Here is a 22,531-nt window from a genome sequence, read left to right as displayed (position 1 = left end):
TATATGAGCACTGCGGTTAAATAGGGTACAAATTATACTATACTGCAGATTCATAAGAAAGTCTGTCACCTCACAGGGGCAAGGCTTTTCCCAGGGTGAAACTTGCCATGTCTCCATGGGAAACAGAGAACAAACACAAGGCTTAGGGGTGACATCTTCTTTAGACCCTATAAATACCAATCACTCGAGCACTTGGAGACCATATATGTTCCATGGATCAGATAATGGCATTTAGGAGCACAGATAGTCTATGACTGTAAGGCTTGAGAGAGGCAAGCATTTACATGTAATTCAGGAAATATAGCAATTGACTGAAATTCAGGGGCTGGAGGACTGATAGGCCAGCCCCTGGGATAAGAGGAGAATATAACAGCTGCAGGTGGCCACCTGGCCAAGTGGGAGACAGAGGCTGAGGCAAGCCAAGCTTCTGGAGCCAGAGGCTAGTTAGTCATCTTGGGCTTTGAATCCTATGCTCTGAAGACATGATGATTATGTCATCCATATCTCACAGTGACTTTCGCCGTCTCCACTAACTTTTTATATTTTCTTGCAAAGATGAGCCCCACTGGAGTGTGTTAAGGAGGAATCAAAAAAGGGATCTTTTCATCCATGCTTGGGTTACAGTGTAAATGGGGAATTATACAGTGGGATATAATGGTAGCCTATAGAAAGAAAGTGTATAAAAGGGAGTGATTGGGAAACCCAACAAGAGTCAGTTTACACACAGAGACATATTACAAGGAAAGTGAGAGGTAAAGAAGGGACATAACTTTTAGAAGTTCAAATGTAAGCAAGTGGAACCAGGATTTGGACACAAATTTGTCTGATGCTAAACTAGGGCAGGTTTTGGAAAGGAGACTAAGAGATGGGGGGAGGGGGAAGTGAGAAACGGGAAGGGGATGTAAAAGAATTAAGATGTGTCATGTACCAACTCTCCATGATGAATGTAATCATTAAGTACTGCAAACTCATGCTAATAATAATACTAATTTTTAAAAACCCACATCTGGCACTTTCTTGCATGATAAAAGGCCTCCTTTTTTTTTTTTTAATACCAGGGATTGAACTCAGGACCTCACACTTGCCAGGCAGGCGCTATGCCACTGAGTTACATCCCCAGCTAAAAGGCTTTCTTTTCAGGCTTTGCTCTACTGAAGTCATAGACAGTGCTTTATTTCTTCAGGGTTCATACACTGTCTGCTAGTTCCCCTGAGCATACAGACCTGCTCCTCCGTTTGGTGAGAGGTTTAGGCTTCCTCCAGTCTGGAAGCATTACTTTTTCCTCCTTCCCCATTAGAGCCCCAGTTCCCTTAAGCAAGTTCTCAGCAAGGTGTCTGATTAGTTCAATTAGAGCCTTTCCTTTTGAGACAAAAAGGACTGATAAGGGAAGGGCTGGGCATTTTAAATCCTAAAGGTACAATCAGCGTGGAATGAACCTGATATGATTTCAGCCAGCCTAAAGACTGGCCCTACAGGGAAAGTATGAGGCAGAGAGCTTTCTTTCCTGGTATTGGCTTGGGAGGAGACTCTGCTTCTACTTGTAGTAGCATATCCTGGTGGTGGTTGTTTTTACTTAGGGGGGGAATAAATCTCTCCTTTTCAAGGCACAGTTCTGTAACTGGATTACAGCTTCACAGATTTGAGTCCTGGATCTCTATTTTGATTAAGTACCAAAATGCAGTGTGGGGCGCGTTCTATAGTATTTATCCACCAATGTCATTTCCAAAACAATCTTGTTACTTACATTAGCTAATATTTTTGATGTGTAGAATGCATTGTTTCATTCAATGCTTTTAGCAAACCCTGTTAAATAAAAATTATTGCCTGATTTTACAGACTGAAAATCAAAGAAGTTAAGTAATTTTTCCTAGTTATAACTACTAATGGCTGGAATTTGAACTCAGGACTTCTGACTCCTACAATATAGGCCTTTGAGTCAATTGTGCTTCCAAAAGGAGTACAGGCTACATTTTAATAATGGATCCAAGAATGCTTTCAAATATGGTATGACCTATTCCATGAAGACAGGACCAGTGACTATTTTGCAGGTATGCCATCTAAAGGAACTCAGGAAAAGCACTTAGAAAGGGAAGGTTTCATTCATGCAATAACAATGAGCAAAGAATTGCAAGCAAATCCTTTAACATCACAGGATTCTTCTGAGAAAATGAACTGAGAAGCTATTAAGGGCATTCAGTATTTTTAAATACTGATTCAGCTGAATGCCTACTGAATACGTGTTAAAGTTTTAAAAAACAAAGAAACAAAATTTAAGGGACAAATTAAGAGTGAGGTCTTACTAGGTTGATTCAGGAAGCCCAAGAACCCACATCTCTGAATTTTTTTCTGATCAGCTTCATTCATTTCCCAGCCTTAGAGTCCAGCCAGTCCAATCAGGCCTCTCCTACCACACAAGATTGTCTAATGGCCTCAAACTCTTGTACTATAATTTGTTTTATTTTCCCTATAGCTCCAGGACATTGACAATTTTATCTACCAAATACTTCTATGAAGTATAGAAAATACACACTGATAGCCCTGCACCATCAAGCACAGGTAAGGCAGAATCCCTAAGACATGGACTAGAATCCTGCCTTGAACACTCAGGAGCCTAGTGGTCTTTTGTGGGTTACTTAATTATTCTACCCCTCAGTTTCCCTCTCTGTAAATAATAACATGCAAACTGTTTGGGGCAAGGAGCTCAAGGTTGTAAACTTTTCATCAGAGTCTTCATATAATGAAAATCACCTACAGGTGCTCATTAATTTCCCACCATCCATGCTCACAGCCTTTTGCACTCTTCTTGGTTATTGAATAGTTATGGAATTTCAGTGCTATCCCAAGAGTTGACAGGGGAGTCTGTGAAAAACAAACATCAAGTTAGAAAAATGTTTTAGTCAAAGCATGAGTTTCAGGCTAAAATTTTCTTGCTCACTCAATACTCCTTCCTCAGCCTGTTGTTCTGAAGGTATTCTACTCTGTGCAACCTGAGGCCCCTGGTGGGGTAGACCAGTTCCCCTGAACAAACTAGGGTCAGGAGGAGATCATGATGGTGAACAAAGTGGATAGGCAGGTATTCAGGGAGGGGCTACTGGGTCCAGGTAGAGCTGCCTGAGGGGGACACAGTATCTCTGGGTGTCACTTTCCTCCTGTTAGATGACCTTGATTTTGAAAACACTAGTTAATGAGAGCAAAAAATTTCCTCTGTTGATAAAAATAATAACATGACCTGTTTAGAGCATCATTTAGATTCTTCAGATAAAGGAGAAGTAAATTCGCATTCTCTTCATACTAAACCTAGATGTTTCTGAAAGCTATTACTGAATCGTCTCTGGTCATCTCAGAAGAGGTCAAAGGAGAAATAGCTGCCTAAGTATATAGCAAACATATACACACTATACAATTAACCTTGTTATTGCATTGTATGATATAAACACACATTATGTCTGATAACACCAAAGTTTTAGTTTTTATTCTTACTTTTACCCAACAGAGTTACTATTTCCAAAGAGTTGAATTTGGACTCATACATGTTCAGATTTTCTAATTTCATCTTAACTACATAAAAGATTATGGTTTATATTGCTTTTAATTTTTGAATTCATTAAAGATTTTTTTTGAGACAGGCTCTCACTATGGAATTCAGTCTAGCCTTGAACTCGTATGTAGTCCAGGGTGGCCTCAAACTCACAGTGATCTTCCTGCCTCAGCCTCCCAAATACTGGGACTATAGGCATGTTCCACCACTCCCAGCTCATTAAAGATTTTGTTGTAATTAAATTTATGAATGTTTCATGGTCACTTGAACATGGAAGTATTCTCTGCTTATGCATACTACTAAACTCATTGGTACGTTTTAATGTACTTCTTAGACTCATTTACTCTCCCTCACTATCTCTGGCATGAAACAAGCAAGATCAAGAGAAGGGAATTAAAATCTACTTCACCATTACTTCCTTTTGTACTTCCTATAGTTTTTGCTTCATAAGTATTAATGCTGTGTTATTTGCTGCATAAATAATTGTCATTACAGGTTGCTTATCTTCTCTTACTTTCAAATCAGGAAAGTTGTTTCCCTGGTTTGTGTGTTGCCTGGCACTAGGATCATAAATACTGCTTTCTTTTTATTCATACTTGCCTGGTATGATCTTGCCCATCCTTGTTGTTCAGCTTTGTTGATCCACTTTTTAATTTATTTTGTCTTTTGAAAATAATGTAAAGTTAAGTTTTCAGCAATACTCTGTAATTCAATTCTACTGTCTTTATTTAGATGAATGTTACTCATTGACTTTTATCACTCTAACAGATATTTGTTTTCAGTATGCAACTATTTTATGTGTTATGCTTTTCTATGGCGTGTGTGTGTGTGTACATGTACCCACCTTTCACTGCCTACCTTTGAGAGGGAATAAATCAAGCACTTTATGTTTCTCATTTAAACATCATGACAACCCTAGGCAAGTAGCCTGAATCTCATTTTATAAAAGGAAATACCATAGCTAATCAAAAATAAGTGACTTTCTCCAGGTGAGGAAATGCAGATCAGAGATTCAAGCCTGTCCTGCACTTCTCTGCAGGCCACTTCCCCTCAGTGCATCATGCTGCTTGGAAGCTAATGTGCAAGCCTCCTCCTAAGAGGACAGGAAGGTCTCATGTGGAACAAAAGCCCAGAGCTCATGCGAACACACATCAATTTATTTCCAGGCTTGTCGGACGGTTACTTCTTCACAGAAAAAAGGTGCAAACTGAGAGACAGTATCTTAGGTAACCAGTGTACATTTTACAGTGTGCAGATGGGTGCAATGGTGCACGCATGTAACACCAATACTCCAGAGGCTGAGGCAGGAAGATCATGCTCCAGGCCAGCCTGGACTACATAGTGAAATCCTGTCTCAAAAAAACACCGAAAACTTTTATAGTGTAGGAACATCTTCCAGTGTAATCTTCTACCAAGAAGCTTGCTTTGGTGTTTATACTATCTTCCATTGCCTCAAAATAAAACAGATTTATATGCATGACCACTTCTCAATTCTGAGCCTCTGCATAATGAAAGGAAATAAAACTGCCTCTACTGACACAGAGTGACACACATTTCTACATGTGCACAGGTTGTCTGGCTACTACTGACATTAATCTGCAAAGGGTACAATTCCACAGAGTATTACAAACTGTTTTGACAAATGAACAAAAGCAAGTATGATATTTCCTTATATGTTCTGTATTCTCAGTTTCCATTCTCCACCCTCTGCCTTTGTATGGTAACTTTAAACAAGCAAAGAAAGGAATTCTTATTTGGACCTATGCTATTTAATTATTTCTCTAGTCAGTGATGGCAACAGGTGCTGGGAACATTTTAGCCTTCAGTTACCCCTAACTGGCAAGTGGTTGAGTATACACAACCCAAAGCCCACCTCAGATGAGCACAGGAAATTTCTGTGGCAATGAGGCCTCATATTTCCTTCACAGAAGCAGAGAAAGAGGGGCTCCCTCCTGTGCACTCCCACTGACTCCCTAAGTGATGAAGAAGTGACTTACAGGCCCCCTGCTTCTGCTTGATGGAGCCAAATTGAATGATTTAGGGCTATACCATCTCTCATAAAACAAGTCAATGCACTGTTCTGTCTGTTTTCGAGGATTCTGTAACAACATGTACTGGAAAAGAAAAGCAGCAAAGAAAAGGGAAGTAAATGTTCAGCTAAGTGACTGTTATGAGGCACAGGGAAGATGGACATCTTCAGAAACCCAGAAAAAGGGTGGAGGCCCGATTTATTTAGGAAGCAGCATGATTTTATTTATTTAGCCTCCACAGGAGGTGGACAACCCCTGCTCTCTGTGAACCGCTGTCCACCTCCAGGTTCACCCCTGACGGTTACTATCTCCCACCTCCAGTCTTACTGGCAACCCCTTTTCCCTATGAAGGCTTCTTTTTTGGCAGCATTTCTAGCCCTTAACTCTTGGCAAAACAGAAAGTGATCTGAGATTCCTATTTACACTCTGACTAAAAACCCCAGCAATGAGGTCCAGGGATTTTAATTGTAAGTATATGGGTTATCATAGAATCAATATTTATTTTATATCAAAAGAATTTCAGACATTTGACAGAGCTTTTGAGAATGGCACCTGTCTTGTTCTGGCTATTATACTAACCCAAAAAGAAAAATATGCTTTCTGGAGATACTGAAGAGATGGAGATTTGATGTCTTTCCTTCTTCCTTTTCCAAATCTTCCTTTCATCTATGCTTTCCTCAAATCTCCCCAACCCTCAGACCCATTGATCATCTGAGACCTTAATGCCTTGAAAATCTGTCAGTAAAAAAGGGCACAGCATCTTAATCTTCTAATTATTTTGGAAATGTTTGTGATAATGGCAAATAATTTAAGACTATGTGTCATCAGGACATGGACGTCAAGTTTAGATTTGGGGAGAGTAATGAAATTATTTGACTATTTAATTGATATGATTGCACACAAATAATCGTACATGCATCAAGCACTTCCTTCCTGAGAATCTTTTCCTCACCTGTTCCCTCTGCTGCAGCATTCTTATCTTGCAGGTCTACAAATTTAGTTCTCTCATGTTTCTTAGTTATCTCTGTAAGGTCTCTTGTCAATGAGCCTTTCTTTGGCCATCCTATTTTAGATAACAAAGCCCGAACTTGTTCCCTTCCAGCTTTCTACTCAAGCTATAAAGCCTTCTTCCCTGCTCTGTTTTTCTCCACAGCATTTTGTCACCATTTCACATACTACACACAATTGTCATGACTCTCCAAGAGGAACTGGTTTTAGGACCCCAATAAATATTAAAATCTGTGAATGCTCAAGTCACTTTATAAAATGTTGTAGTATTTGTATATAACATATACATCCTTCCACATACTTTAAATCATCTCCAGATTACTTATAATACCTAATGCCAAGTAAAGGCTGCATTAACAATTGTTGTATTGTTTAGGGAATAGTGACAAGAAAATATCTGTACATGTTCAGTACAATCTGGTGTCAGTTGAATCTACAGACGCAGAAGCCACAGATACAGAGGGCTCACTGGAAAAGTAACTTGTTTATTTGTCACTTGTCTCCCTCTACTGGAGGGTAAGCTCCATGAGCGCAGATTTTTGTTTTTGATTTTCTCCAATTTCATAGCTGTTCAGAGTCCAGAGTAGTGCCCGGTACCTTGCCCATAGTAGTTCATTCGAAAACACATTGATGACACAAACTACGTATAATCACCATTTACATCTAATTTCCATGCTACATATAATGATTTTATATGTATACACTGAAAGAGCAAAGGTGATACTTAGGGTTATCACTAGATGCTAATATAATTGAACAAAGCACAATAGTTTAGTCTAATATTAAAATAGAATAACACCATATCTAACACCAGAGGGTATGTATTTTATATAAATTTACACTTTTGTTTGTTTATGCAAAATATATATTGAGTAATCCAATTTATTTTATTATTTCTATTATGAAGTAATTAATCATTGATAAATGAACTGTATCATAATAAAATAATTGTTTGATCCTGCAATAACACCTTTCCATTTTGTAATACAAATAGACAAAGTAAGCTAGAGAGATAAGCCCACTACTAAGAACAGTTAACTTGTCAGAGGGTTGAACTTAGAGGAAAACTTCACTTCTTAGTTCCTATATTTTGATAAGGTTCAAACTTTATAAAATTAAATGATATTATTTTTGGAATTTAAAAAATAAAGATAATGAAAAATAACAATAAAATTGTACCCAAAATAGGATAACAATATTTTCCTAAGATTCTGATAAAACTCAGCTACCTGAAATTTCCAGGTACACTTGCATTTTGGAGGATAGTAGCTTGGATAATATGGACTTGAAATTTTCCCCTCAAAGCCAGGGATTTCTTTGACCAACACTGTGTTTTCACATTCTGAAAAAGATATCCAGTAAAACACAATGACTTGAAGTTGTGAAATTATACAAAAATGCACTGCATACATATCTGTAATTATAAATGCACACTTCCCTGATTAGCAAGTTGGTATATTTTTTAACTTTGTTGTTGGTTTTTGTTTTTTAAGAAATAGCACTGTACAGATGTTTAGCTAAAATACTTGTTCTCAAGTTCCATGTTTGTTTTCAAATCCTGTATTTTGGCTACAGATATGTAGGATGCTTTAGAAACATAATTCTGAACTCCAAGATTCAACACAGCTAAACAGCAACTTCTCCAAAGAGGCCAGATATTCATGCAACAGACTTCCTCCCCAACCTTTAAGCTGTGACAGTTTCAACCTCTTTCCTGCATTCTTCCAACCTGAGGGCTTCCTACATCTCTTACATCCTTTAGGTTTTCTTGTTTTGAGTTACCTACTCAATACCTGTATGTCAATTTACCAGTACTTTATTACATTCACTCTGTTCTTTCTCTTCTGACTGACTGGGCCCTGAATCAATCAGAATAATGACTAATACAAGTAATACTATAATACGGCTTCAGGAGAGAAAAGATGCCTGAAGTATTGAAGATATGTATTTCCATAAGTGATTTTTTTTTAATTGCAGAAGACTTACTTTGTTCTGGAATGACCTCAAAGTATGCCCGAATTCCTGATAGCCTCCGAATATAGGGAGACTTAAGTGTCACTAACATGAGATTATTTGTAGAAACAAATGACATTAGTGTTCTTGTGGGTTCACAAAGTCTGAAATCAGATAACAAAACAAAGTACATAAATAATAGGCCATTTGAGGAATAGACCCCCCAGCCAACATTAATTCCACACATTTCCAGAGCCATCTACCCATTTCTCAAGAATCAGTCTCTGCAGCCAGGTCTTTACCAGTTAGTGGTCACAGAGTACTGCAAATGGGATGGAGCTGCAAAAGGTGCAGAAATGTTTGTCCAGTAGCTTCCACCAAAGGATTCTCTTAGATGCCTGTCCCTGGCACCTCTCTGAGTGCAAATAAGTTATAAAGGCAAGGTGTGTAGTCATTAAGTTCATGGGTTCTGTAACAGGAATACTGGATTCCAAAATCAGCTCCCCCAATGAACTAGATAAAAGATGCCAGGCAATCAAGCAACTAAATACATGGAAGTGCCAGTTCCCTATGAAACAGTAGTAGTAATAACAGTACGCTTCTCAGAGGATTGTGGTGAGGATTCAATGAGATAGTGCTAAAAATATCTGGACGGATGGAAAGAAACTAGAAGTCATTGAGAAATGAGAGTAATTTAAAACTTACTTTGTATTGCATATCCTTATATAATGTTGAACTTTTAACATGCATATTGATCACTAAAATAAAAATACGTATGCACATACCCAAATAAAAAACTGTGATATACATAAACTCTATTAAAATAGTAAGGTAATTCACATATTTTTTAACAGCGAATAATAAGTCACAACTTATTAAGAAAGCCCATTATTTTTGGCATTATAAAGTTATTGAATATTAAGTAACCTTAAATAGATGTCTACTGTTAAGTAAAAAATATTAGGGGGTAGATAAATACATGTATGTACGTATGCATGGCATGAAAAAATTATGCTAAAATATAACAGAAATGTGTTCTAGGCAATCAGACTATAAAGTAATTGATACAATTTTCTCTAACAGACCTCATTTGCTACAACAAACATCTTTCATCTTTGTAGTAAAAAGAATTGTTTTACTAATGCTATGTAACTATCATAGAATATTTATTCTTCATAGAAGAGTTTTTGCCATTTATTTGAACACCAGACTTCTTTGTCACTGTAATAAAAGTAAAATTAACCAAAATATCTGTCATTTTTAGATAGATTGGTTAAAGGTTCTGCTTTCCTCATTTTGAGAGACTGTTTTACAAATGCAAAACAAACACTGAATCCAATGAACTCTGGCAAAGGTACAAAAATATAAAGGTGAAAAATAGAGCAGAGGTCAGTCTTTGACTCCATAAATGTACACAAAAATGTTTTCTTAAAATCCAAGGGGAACTAATATACTGCAAAGCAGAAATTATAAAAAAAAAAAAATCTTTTCACTATCAACAATAGTGCCTGCACGCTTACCTGTACAAAACAGTGCTCCGAATTGGCAAAAGGGCGTCGTAAATGGTTAGAGAGTCAGTGACACAGTTGTCAGCTTCCAGTTGGATGGACTCAATGGAGAGACGAATCAGATAGCCTACTATGGCCACCAGCTTGAAGTGACACATCAGCCGCCCTGAGGTTGCAGAAATCTCCAGCGGGTAGTGGAGAGACAGTTGATCTGCATAGAAGTACTGAGAGCAGCCTTTGTCTGTGGAGACAGTACTTGCCTTTTGACTTTCTTTTTTTCTTTCTATCCTTCTTTCTATTTTTTTTTTCTTTCTGGATTTATTTATCTTTGATTTTTTTTAGGAATGACTTTTCCAGAAATCTTTGTAGAAGAGTCAAGAGCAAAAGAGGTCATGTGGAAGACATGTGCTGTCTGCTAGTCCATTCTCTTGGGTAACAGCCCCTAGACTTTGCTTAGGAAGCCATCCCTCCTCTGCCTACATAGCCTGTTTGGGGTTAAACTCACCCCTAGTTCCAGAGATGGGCACGTGATTCTGCCTGGCCAATCAGAGCCAAAGAACTTGGTCCAAGAATAGGCAAGTTGGTAACCTGGGTAATGACATTCAGCTCCAGTACTTCTTCAAAAGCTATCAAGAAATATGTGCGGGATATTTTTCTACCATGATTGAGACAATGATAAACTATAAGCTTGATCTGTATACTGGTGGCAATTGTTACTATCACAGTGAAAGAACACACTTGATAATGAAGCCATAACAGAGGAAGGCAGAAAAACAGAGTCCTGATGATATGGTGTTTTTGTTTTTGTTTTGGGGTTGTTTTTTGTTGTTGTTATTCTGTTTGTTTGTTTTTTGAGACAAGGTCTCACTGTGTACTTCAGTCTGGCCTTGAACTCTATGTACCCCAGGCTGGTCTTGAACTCACAGTGATCCTCCTGCCCCAGCTTCCTGAGTGCTGGGATTACAGGTGTGCACAACAATGCCCTGCAATATACTATTTTAGAACTTAGACTGAATCATGCCTCAAGTCACCACATCCCACATTTGCCCCAGTTACACACACCTGTCAAGTTTCCTTTGCACTTAGGTCAATTCTGTCATTTGCAACCAGAAGAGCACTACCAAATATCATTAGAAAGGGGAAATCATGGAAGAAAAAAAAGGAAAACTATGAAAAAAATGATAGTAATGGAGAGATGGGTAAAGGGGAAACACAAAAGAATTTACCAGATCCTATGGTCGAAGAGTAATCTGATCGAAGCCCAGCTGCATTGAAAAAACACATAGAAATAGACTGTTGGTCCTAGTGTTTTATTTTGTTAGAAATTTGCTTAATAAAAATTACTTTCAGTCCTTCTTTAAAACAATCAAACACAAATGAGACTGTGTTTTAAGATAATCAAGTGATGGGGGTAGCTATTTGGATATTTAGAGATTTACAGCTCTAAATTGATAGTTTTTGAAGCTAAGAATACATTTTATGAGAGTTTAGTATATTATTCTCTTTACTTCTGTATCCTTCAAATTACACAGTTATGAGTTCTAAACATTTCTTAAAGGTAAGAAAGCAACCAAGCAAGTAAAAATAATGACTGAAATAGTAAATCCTTGCAGAATTTTTCACTAGGGATTTTTCATTCATTCACTTAATAAATATTTATCAACCATTTACCATATGCCTAGCATATATAGCATATATATGTATGTGTATATATTATATATATATACACATAACTATATATGTATATAACTAAACCAAAAGACAAATCTGCACAAATATTGTGCTACACAATGATTAAACCATTTATACCACTGTCAAAAAAGTGATATAATTTGCAATTTGATGGAGATATGAGATAGGCCATTTTGGAGCACTGAGTAATGCTACATAATATAGATATAATTCTGTCTACACAAGGAAAGAGACAAAAGAAAGCTCTGCAAAATTCTTCATTTTCTGACTTTGTTCTGTGGGGACTTAGTTTGAAGATGCATAAGCAGAGTAAATGTAAGGTGGGCTACATTTTTTAAAATTCTATTTTTTCTATACCACATTTTCAATTCTATTCTTCAGTCATTGACTGTGTGTAACATTTAGCAATATCCTTAACCAATGTAGCTCCAATGCCTTCAGCTAATCCTGTGCCACTGGGATTGAGGAAGGGAACACTTGATTACAGTGCTGACTATGGTAATGGCAAGTATCAGAAGTGCTGCTTAAAGAATTACCCAACAATCACCATTTAGTACCACAGAGTCCAAGTCCACAGCCAGGCCCTGCAAGCTCCCCACAGAGGTCCGGTTTATAATGCTCGTCTGGATGGAATCCTTCAAGATGGCTGCCACACAGTCCTCACAGAAAATGTGGCCCTTGGCATGTGGCATGACAAACACAATCCAAAAGTGGACAAGGAGGCCACCTTTGTTGTTGCTGCTATAGTGAAAAGATAGAGATGTTCAGGGTTTCCCTCTTAGGAAATAAATTTTCTCAGGAAAGCAGATACCCAACTAACATATTCAAAGCTAATGAGCACATCCTTTGACTGAACCCAAGTGCCTTTTTAGGTAGCCATTGGCTCCTATTATTGGGGATTGGAAAAGGAAAGCATCATACTACATGAATTCAGATCACTGTGTTGTATTCAAATTTGGAATCATTACCATACAGTTGCATCTCCGGGGAGAATATACTATTTCTATGGATATCAATCTCTATTCACTATATCCTCAAAGTAAGGGACATACATTACCTGACATCTTCAACAACAGACTGCTTATAAAATTTGGAGAAGGCAGATGTTGTGTAAACAAGATTCACCTGGGGAAAAAATAATTAAGTTGTCTTAATTCAAACTTGACTTCCATGTTACCCAGTATACTACCTGGGCAACCTAATTTGAATTTCTACTTTGTGTTAATTGCTTTGTTTTGTTTGTTTTTGTGATACCGGGGATTGAATCCAGAGCCTTAATACTGAACTACATCACTAGCACTTTTTTCAACTTCTTATTTTGACACAGGGTCTTGCTAAATTGCTAAATTGTCCAGAGTTGGCTTGATCTTATGATCCTCCTGCTTCAGCCTCCCATGTTTTTATCTTTTGTTCCCATTAAGTTTATTGGTACATTTTAGGTATAAAATACAGCTACATTCATCATTGGGATCTTGTACCATTATATGAGTATCTTGGTTCTTATTTTGTTTCCCCTTCCCCTGCCCTCCTTTCACCCCCTCCACCCTTCCCTATTTGCAAAGACTTTGTTTCCATTTTTTCCTTTTCTCATATTTTTTCTTTTCCCTTCTTTCCTTTCCCCTACCCCTCCCACTTCCGCTCCTTTAGACCTTTTTTTCCTATTACACAATATCAATTATACTTTTTTTTGGTACCGAGGATCGAACTTGGGTCCTTGTGCTAGCACAGCAGGTGGCAAAATCATTGAGCGAAATCCCTGGCACTCAATTATACATTTTTAAAATTACAATATCAAGATCTAGAAGACATTACCACAGATTTAACAGAATTTAAAAGGATATAGAAAGCATATTACAAAAATCTGTTTTGAAATAAGTTTGACAACTTCTAAGAAGTACCTTGGAAGACAAATTAATGAAATTAACTCTGGAGGAAATATAAAATTTGAATAGCGCCTATTAAAGAAAGTATATTCCTAGCTTGAAAACTTACCTATATGACAACAACAGCCTCATATATATTTTAACTGATAAATTATATCAAACATTTAAAGCAGGAAAAAGAAGGAACACTTCTCCCCTCATTTTAGAAAATCAACATTGCACTAATCCTAAAACTGGATAAAGATAATAGAAGAAAAAAGTATGAACATAGATATAAATTTGTTTAACAAAACAAACTATTAGAAGTCAGATCTGGTAGTATATAGAAAGTAGTTTTATTATAGAGATGGCAGTGTTGGTTCAGCATTGGAAGATCCACCTCCAAAAGACATCATTTTAACAGAGGAAAGGAAAAAGCCATATGATCCTGTCACTAGTTGGAGAAAAAGCATTGGACTAAACACTGCAGCTGTTCATGGTAAAAGCTATCAAGAGACTAGAAGTAGAACAGAACCTTCTCAACAGATTAAAGACATGTACTCCATACTTCCAACAAAAATGCCTTATATGAATGGAGAAAATACAATGTTTTCTCCCTAAGGTGGGGAACAAGGGCAGATATGCCTACTCTTCATTTGTCCATTAAACTTTGAAACATAGGCCTAAACCAAAATAGTCTGGCAATAAAATGAAGCAAAATCTTTATACGTAGATGAAATGATCATCTACAGAGAAAATACTAAGAAATCTCTAGGAGCCCCTAGAACTTGTATTTGAATTTAGCAGGATTAGAAAGCACAAGGTATATATAAAAATTCAGGTCTATGTATACTTGCTGTAAATGAAAAATTGGATATTGAAATTTAAAAGTTGTGTAGGAGTACAAAGGACCTAAAAAAAGAAAAAGAAAAAGAAAAAATAAACAGTGTTGGATGATGTTTAGTACCTAATTTTAAGACTTCCTCTAAAGCTACAGTAATCAAGGCAGTGTTGGTGTAAGGAAAGACATATAAATCTTTGGAATAAAACAGAGAATCTAGAAATAGAACCACACATATATGGTCCACTGAGTTTTGAAAGATTATTTAACATTAACATTTTATAGAATATAAACTCAATTCAAGAGCCGAAGAAAGGATAGTGTTTTCAGCAAATGGCACTGGAACACCTGGTATCCGTATATAAAAAATTAACCTCAACCCTTTATTTCCATACATAAAAATAACTTGAAAGGATCTATGAACCTTAATATGAAAGACTAAAACTGTAAAACTTTAAGAAGAAATTATAAGGGAAAATGTTCATGAATTTAGGGTAGGCAAGAACTTCCTAGGATACATAAAACATGATATATAAAAGAAAAAAATTGATAAATGCGATTCCATCAAAATTTAGAACTTTAAATGACATCGTTAAAATGAAAAGTAGTCCTTAAACAGACCATATTTACAATGCATATAACCTATGACCAGAATATATAAAGAACCCTTTCAGCTCATTAATAGATAACCCAATTAAAAAGTAGACACAAGAAATTGATAAATAGATAGTACATCACAAGGAAAGGTGTGCAACACTAGAATCAGAAAAATACTGATCAGTACAATAACAAGATTGAATTATACACTCATAGGGAGATGAAGTTAAAAGTTTTAAAAGCCTTGTCATGACTTTCTCTTTTTGTTGGATTCTCCTCCTTTGCATTTAATTTGTCATGCTCAATGGATTCATTCTGCTGGGCTTCCTGGGGTTGTGATCCTCATTGTCTTTTCCTAGGATATTATCTAAAATTTTTTGGAGTACTAATTTGGTATTCATGAAGTTCTTAAGGTGCTCTTTATCATGAAAGTATCTTATTTCTCCATCCATTTTGAAAGATAGTTTTGCAGGGTCCATCAATCTGGGTTGGAGGCTGTTTTCCTTTAGGGCTTGAAATACGTCACTCCAAGCTTTTCTTGCCTTGAGGGTTTGTGTTGAGAAGTCTGCTGTGATTCTGATGGGCTTTCCTTTGCATGTGATTTGTTTCTTTTCTCTCACTGCTTGTAGAATTTTGTTCTTCTGTTGGGTTTCTGGAATCTTGACTATTATAGGCCTATGTGTAAACTTTTTTTGATCAAGGCTTGTTGGAGTCCTCTATGCCTCACTTATCTGTATGTCAAGTTCTTTTCCCCTGCTTGGGAGGTTTTCTGCCATCACTTCTGTGAACAGTTTTTTATGTCATCTGCACTCTCTTCTATTTCTTCATCGACTCCAGTCAGTCTTATGTTATTCTTCTTTGCATTGTCTAGCAGCTGCTGGATTGATTTCTCGGGGTCCCTTACAAATTTGAAGCAATTTGTCTTTTTCTGGTCACTAACTGCAATCTTATCTTCTATATCTGAAATTCTGTCTTCACATTGGTTCATTCTGCTGTGCAGGCTTTCAGTGGATTTTTTAATCTCCTGGAAATCTGTTTGTATCTGTTTTATGGATTCCATTTCTTTCCCATGTTGGGATTCTATCATGTTTCTCAGCTCCTCTATTTTTTTATCTGTGTCCTCTCTAGATTTATTAATCATGTCTTGCACTATGGGCACAAACTCTGTTTTTATCTGAGAAATTATTTCTGATTTCATTTTTTCCAGATCCTCTTTTGTTGCCAGTTTAGGGAGTTCAGGTGGTTGGGTGTCAGATTGTTCCATCTTGTTTCCCTTTGGGGTTGCTCTAGGTGATCTGGAAGTCTGTTTTTGAGGCTTGTTTATGTGTCTTCTCATTTCCATGGGACGGGGGGAGGCAGATGCTGTTGGCGCCTATGCAGCTCACCTCCTCTGCCCTGGGAGTGGTGGAATGACAATGGGGAGCCTCCTTCTGGGCACTAGGATTGGGTTACCTCCTCTACCCTAGGAGCAGTGGAATGGTGGCTGGGAAGCCTCCTCCTGGGCACTGGGATTGGCTCACCTCCTCTGCCATGAGGGAGGTGGTATGGTGGCCTGCCCATCTTTTTATCTTTGCAGGTAGGGTCTCTGAAGTTCAGAAGTTTCTCTTCAGGTGGTCTAGTGAAAACTAGTTGGATATTACATGGCTGCCAGAAGGACCACCAGACAATCTCAACCTCTTACCTTCTTCATAATATCATTTCTGACATACCCTCAACACCATGACTGTTGATATTTGGCACAATGACAAGTGGAAAGAACCATACAAGGATCAAAGAGAGGTAGTAAGTTAGATAAAAATTAATAGAGAGCCATTGAGCCCTCAAGAAAGTAACATGCAACCCTCCCTAGAAGTAAACAGCAACTTGCCATTATACTATAATTAGTACCACTTGACCAGCTGAGCCCAGATAAGCACCAGACACATAGGCTAGGTGACCAGACCATCTGGCTCACACTCCCCTCCCCTCCCCAAAATGCCTTTCTTCATTCTACAATTAGAGATTATAGATAAGCTAAAGTTAATGATCAATGATGCTAGCCATATACCCTTGCTAATGCCTGGCATCTCCATTGGATCAATATTAGCTAAGTGACTATACTTGTAAAACTGTAGGTTAATTACAGTGTGACCCACATTGTACCCATATTGTGATTTTGCTGTATGAAATACCCTTGAAAAAAAAGCCTCAGCAGCCATCCACTTGAGACTCCTCCTTGAAATCCAGGAGTTACTTTTATTTCCAATAAAACTCTCCTAACCTCCTCTTTTGGTTCGGAATTTCATTTGTGGATGTTTTGAGACCATGAACATCTAACATCTAACATGTTGGCAGTTGTTTTCCCCCATCGTAGTGGTACCTGAATCCCCAGAAAATCTCTGCCCAGTCCCAGAAAAGACTTGAATATTCTTCACCTTTATTAACTTATTCCTCCCTCTCATTTTTTTACCTTATATCTCTGACTTTCCCCCTCCAGTAGACTGAGAGGCTGACTTGTGAGGCTGTCTCCAGTGTCTCCTATCCTTGGGCCAAGAGTTACCTTTCCTTCACTGCTTAATCAGTGCTCGGTCTGCTACTGGTCACACAATCCCGAGAGGGAAAAAGAGCTCATTTTGGGTCAAAAAAATTGGTACAACTTTTACACTACCTTGCACATTGCAATGCCATTCCCTGTCAGCTACCAAGGAGAAAAGCAAGCCTCTAACTAAAGGCTTCTAACTCTAAACCCAAACATTGTTTCTTAAATTAAAATACATTATTACTGAAGCAATTCTTGGGTTACTTAGTTTCATTCTGTCTGTCTGTGAAGAATAGTTACCTTAATTTGTTTATTGCTCTCTTTAAAGACTCTGATCAAGCTTTTCTGTGTTCTGCCCACTTCAAAAGCTTTCTCCACAGTTAACAAATCAAACTCATTTAATCCCATTTTCATAGCTTTTGACCCAACTTTTCTTTCTTAAGGACTCGTTCCTATAACAGCCGCTAGGGGGCGGGTAGTTGCCACAGCCAGGTCCACCATGTCCTTTCAGCTCTGTCTCTCAGGGAAGCACCCAGCTATTTAAAAACTGAAGCTCTGAAGGCCTTGTGGTAAAACAGTGGTATTTGACTCCAGATCAGAAAGTTGTATGTTCAGATTAGTGCAGATAGGATGTTGGGAGCTGAGGAACTCACTCATCTCCACTCACGCAAACTGGAGCACCACCCTCAGGCCATCCCTCCAATTACTCCCTCTGCCTCCCTGAGCTCAGTAGACACCTTCAGAGTCCCATAACCCCGGCCAAAGCACATGCAAGCCTTTTCCATCCCTCTCTTCCTCTTGAGCCCAAGGGCCTGATTTATCTGCTCAGCATGCAGAGTTCCTTTTCTATCATCCATTTCTCTGTGGCCTTCAGTAGATGTAATTACTTTTCCCCCACTGTGGAGTCTATGCTTTGCTAGTTATTGCTTGCTGCACTCAAGAACCTGGAATCTGTCAGAACCACTGCTATGTGGTAACAAAAGTAGGATGTGATCAATGATGTTATATTTTCCCCTAGAACTCAATAATTGCATCTCAAAGGAGAGGTCTCTTAATCAATTTACCTTCTTTGCCCTCTCTTAGTATTCGTAAAACCAAACTCCTTCTCTTCTCTAGTCTTCTCCTCCTGTGTTCCCTTTTCTATACAGTAGCAAAACCTAACCTAATTGTCCAGGATAAACATTAAAAACCTTTACAAACACATAGTATGGTGCAAAAACATGAGCGATGGAGTTTAAATTCACTGTGCAACACAGAGCAGATTGCCTAAATTCATGGAGCCTCCCTTGCTTTTGTTCTGTTGTTTTGTTTTTTCATCAGTAAAGTAATGATTGAAATGCCTACTCCTGGGAACACTCTGAAGAATAATTGGTGCACATGTTTTAGCAGTAAAGGGTTAATAACATGCCCAGGTTCCAGAAGGCAATCGGTTAGTAAAGGAGAGCCACTCCAGGTGCTGTCATTGTCCTGCACTGTGCCTGGCACATCATCAAGGTCACAGCCCAGCAACCCTCCCCATGACTGTAGAAATACAAACTGGCAGAAACTTTCTAGTTGGCAGCATGTGCCAAGAGCAATGAATAAGTATTTTTGTATTTGCCCATGTAACTATACTTTTAGGAAATCATCTAAGGAAGTAACCAGAGATACATATGATTTATGTGGCAGTTTTGTTGTTGCATGTTTCCGTAATAGCAAAAAATGAAAACAGTTTAAAAATCCAATAAAAAAGAATTTGTTAACTTTGAGGTGAATAGAACTTATGCATTTGAAAGAATATTTACTAGCATAGAAACATGCAAAGTTATATTAAAAAGAAAACATCATTACAAAACTGAGTACTAATACTCCAATATTGCATTATTTCCTATGTCAATGCAGCTCAGAATAAAAAGGGGCTTTCTCTCTAATGAAACATTAAATATTTTAATTTTTTCACTTCTCTGAATTTTACTAAGCTTTCCAATAAATATTTATGAGTTCTAAATGAGCAATTTTTTTCAACAGCCAAGAGATTGCCAGTGGTTGAAATAAATGTGCACAATCACAGAGTTAATCAGTATTCATGTAACATCAGAGCTGGAAATCATCTTAAGCATCACCTGACCCAGTTTCTTTATTTCACAGGTAAGAAAAACAGAAGTCAAGAGAGCTGTTTCTTTTTACATCAAGGAGAGGGAGAGAAGCAATTCTGTATTATAGCAAAGATGCGCTAAGTCCCATTTGCTCTCCTCCAGCGCCCTTCATCCACCCAGTCCTGTGCTTCCCTTAATCTGACTCACTCACTTGGACAGTGAGTCAGACCTCTCAAGCCAACCTCTCAAGCCCACCTCTCAAGCCCTAACCCCTCAGCACCGCTGGCTCCCCCTGCTGGCCTCTCCCGCATCCCCTTCACCTCACCACTTGCTGCACAGTCCTTGCCACTGACAGAAATTCTCTGGACTCCTTCTGTCGGTACTCAGGAAGAAACTCAATGTTGGTGATGCGAAACATCCCCACAAAATAAAAAGCATCTTTGCTTTCTGTCTTACCTGCAAAATAGGAGAGAAGGTGATTAGGGGATTTTCTCATGTGCATGGCATCAAGGCGCTGTCTGAGCAATGCTAGTCTGAGGCTCCTAAAATGATTTTATTTTAGCACCCACACACTTTACTCAAGCTTATTCTACGATGCTCTTCTAAAAGTACTTAATGGTATCTCTTCCATCAGCAGCAAATCACTATATCTCTTACAGTGCTATGTTCTTTCTGATTGCTTCTGCCAAATACAATAGGCAAGATTTAAAGGTAGAAGCTATAATGCTAGAGTCTCAAAAGAGTTAAAAAGAATATATACAATTTTCATGGGTTCCAAGACTATGGAATGCAAGAAGGTAAAACCATGTACCATCAAGCTCAGCAGCAAACTGAGTATTGGGAAAGAAGGGAACAGGTCCTGTTGATCATCAGTGGAGCTTCTGTCCATCGCCGACTATGTGGCCTAACACTCAGGTCCTGGGTCAATCTGCAGTTCTGTCCAAGGCATGGAAAACTCAGCCTTCCAATGAGCCAAACAGTGTGTCCTACAGCTCTTTGTCAGGTACTCCTCAAAGTCTCTGCCCCCTGAAGACTGTAGCATTGAATATTAGGTCATCCCAGAAATTTTGCAGAGACGAGAGGCAAAGAGAGGCTGTGGCTTTTGTACTGCCTTGGGACACCTGGCAATAGCTAGGGAAAATAAGAGCCTAACCTCTCACCCTTCTTTAATAGTTTCCAAGGTTTTTCCCCACTTTGGCACCCTCCCCAGGATCCCTTGGCCCTGTACATTCCTTTCTGCAGCTGGCTGTGTCAGAGAAAGCTCTCAGAGAAAATGGACAGCAACTTACTTTTTTTTCTCAGGAGCCAACTAGATAATTCCAGGCTTAGTTTTGGAGCTCAATACATGTTTTCAAGAAGGAAGGCAGGGAGGGAGTGGGTGGAGGGAGAGAGAAAGAGAATGTTTCCTGCTAGCACAAGGCCCACCACATAGCAATGCCAAATAAATGATGAAGTAAAAAGAAGATGCAATCTACAGGGGTGACAGGAAGCAGCCTCCATCGTAGGACCTAACGATAGTCATTTTGACACCAAGTAGAACAGTGAGGCTGTGGAGGGGTAGGGAGCACAGGGGAGGGCAGGAGACCTGGAGTCCTGTGCTGGATTTGTTCTTTCTAGTTATTGACCATGGTAGATCACCTTGCTAGGTCTCCCGTATAAAACAATAATTGTCTTTAGTTTTCTTTTTATCACGCAGGTGCTTCTTAGATATTTTTAGTTACAGACTCTTTAAATCTGAGTGAAGGCTATGAGTTCTTTCTAGAAGCTCACACATCCTCCTCATATCAGTAAGTATTCAAGGGTCAGAACAGTAGCAATGCAAGAGAGATCAATTTAGCACTGAATCTGATTATATTTACTTAACTCTACTTCAGTCCAATATACAAGATCCTCCATGATCTCCCTAATTAACTGTCCCCCTCATTCTCAAGGCTACACTCTATGCCCAAATTTCACAGATCAGACTAACTTGTTTTCTATTGAACAATTGTTACTTACCTATACTAGATTGTCTTTGCTCATACTAGTCTGTCTCCATGAAATATCCTTCTCGATTACTACACAGCTAACAAACTACTTGTGCACAAGTATATTGTAGTCCAAATTATGCAATAATTCCAAGCCAATACAAATCCATCAGTTGAGGTACAGCAGGAATATAAATTGTCTTCCTTTCAGTTGCAATTGTGTGTTTGTTTCAATTGCCCATAGACCAAACCAAATGCCCCCACTAGTCTGTAAGCTCCTAGAAGGCATAAATTGTTTGTCTGTTTGCCAGTCTGTATCCCCATACCTACCACAGAGGCCACACACAGTGGGTACTCCCAAGATTTCCAAGTATATTTGCAGGAACTGTTTTTCTGGACCCCATTCCTAGGCAGATTGAATGCCTCTCTTCTGTGATCACAAAATAATCACTTAAGCAAAATAAATAAACAACTCACACTCCAGTACTGAACTGGGAGCTTTTTGAAAGTAGTAAATGCATCTGTCAGCTTTTTGAAGGTAGCCTGAGGAACTACACTGTGCCAAGTAAATTATATGTGATCAATTTGTATATACGTGACCCAAACTGTTTGAGATTATTCATTAATTCTTTGCCTTTAAATTTTGCTTTACAATCCGATTTTAATATCCTAGAGAATATACCGAAGAAATTGGTTTTTCTACTTAAAATACTTCCAACTTCAAATGTGTGGAGTTTTTTTCCCCCACACCAAGCAGTTCTTCAATTCTCCACAGACTCCAACTGGGTAGCTAACAATGCAATTTAATTCTAGAACTAGCTATTCAGATTAAGGACTCAGTCCCACAATACTGTTCCCATTTCAGATTCCAGTCACAAATACTAGGTCCCTAGGCTGCGTACAGTACACAGCTTCTGCAAATTAGGTGTTTCCACAACCACT

At 38.2% G+C, this 22,531-nt stretch overlaps 1 protein-coding gene across 2 annotated transcripts in view; it reads right to left on the bottom strand.

Annotated features, from left to right (window-relative positions):
- The window catches only part of Tmprss7 (transmembrane serine protease 7), a 33,880-nt gene extending 13,802 nt beyond the window's left edge, over positions 1-20,078 (bottom strand). The window contains exons 1-8 of one of the 2 annotated variants that reach the window (XM_021263795.2): positions 19,948-20,078; positions 12,787-12,854; positions 12,277-12,470; positions 11,264-11,302; positions 10,050-10,278; positions 8,563-8,693; positions 7,806-7,918; positions 2,753-2,859 (exon numbers count right to left, since the gene is read on the bottom strand). In XM_021263795.2, the coding sequence (XP_021119454.1) occupies positions 2,753-2,859; positions 7,806-7,918; positions 8,563-8,693; positions 10,050-10,278; positions 11,264-11,302; positions 12,277-12,470; positions 12,787-12,854; positions 19,948-20,040 (974 nt within the window). In that variant the 5' untranslated portion in view covers positions 20,041-20,078. The remainder of the gene's footprint in view (positions 1-2,752; positions 2,860-7,805; positions 7,919-8,562; positions 8,694-10,049; positions 10,279-11,263; positions 11,303-12,276; positions 12,471-12,786; positions 12,855-19,947) is intronic. The other variant, XM_021263793.2, reaches the window with a different exon arrangement.
- Positions 20,079-22,531: the final 2,453 nt, after the last annotated feature.

The sequence above is a fragment of the Heterocephalus glaber genome, unplaced genomic scaffold, assembly GCF_053883595.1.
Source record: "Heterocephalus glaber isolate CG9 unplaced genomic scaffold, H.glaber_assembly_v1.0 deba00000122, whole genome shotgun sequence".
NCBI classification, from domain to species: domain Eukaryota; kingdom Metazoa; phylum Chordata; class Mammalia; order Rodentia; family Bathyergidae; genus Heterocephalus; species Heterocephalus glaber.
This window is presented reverse-complemented; position numbering and strand designations above follow the sequence as displayed.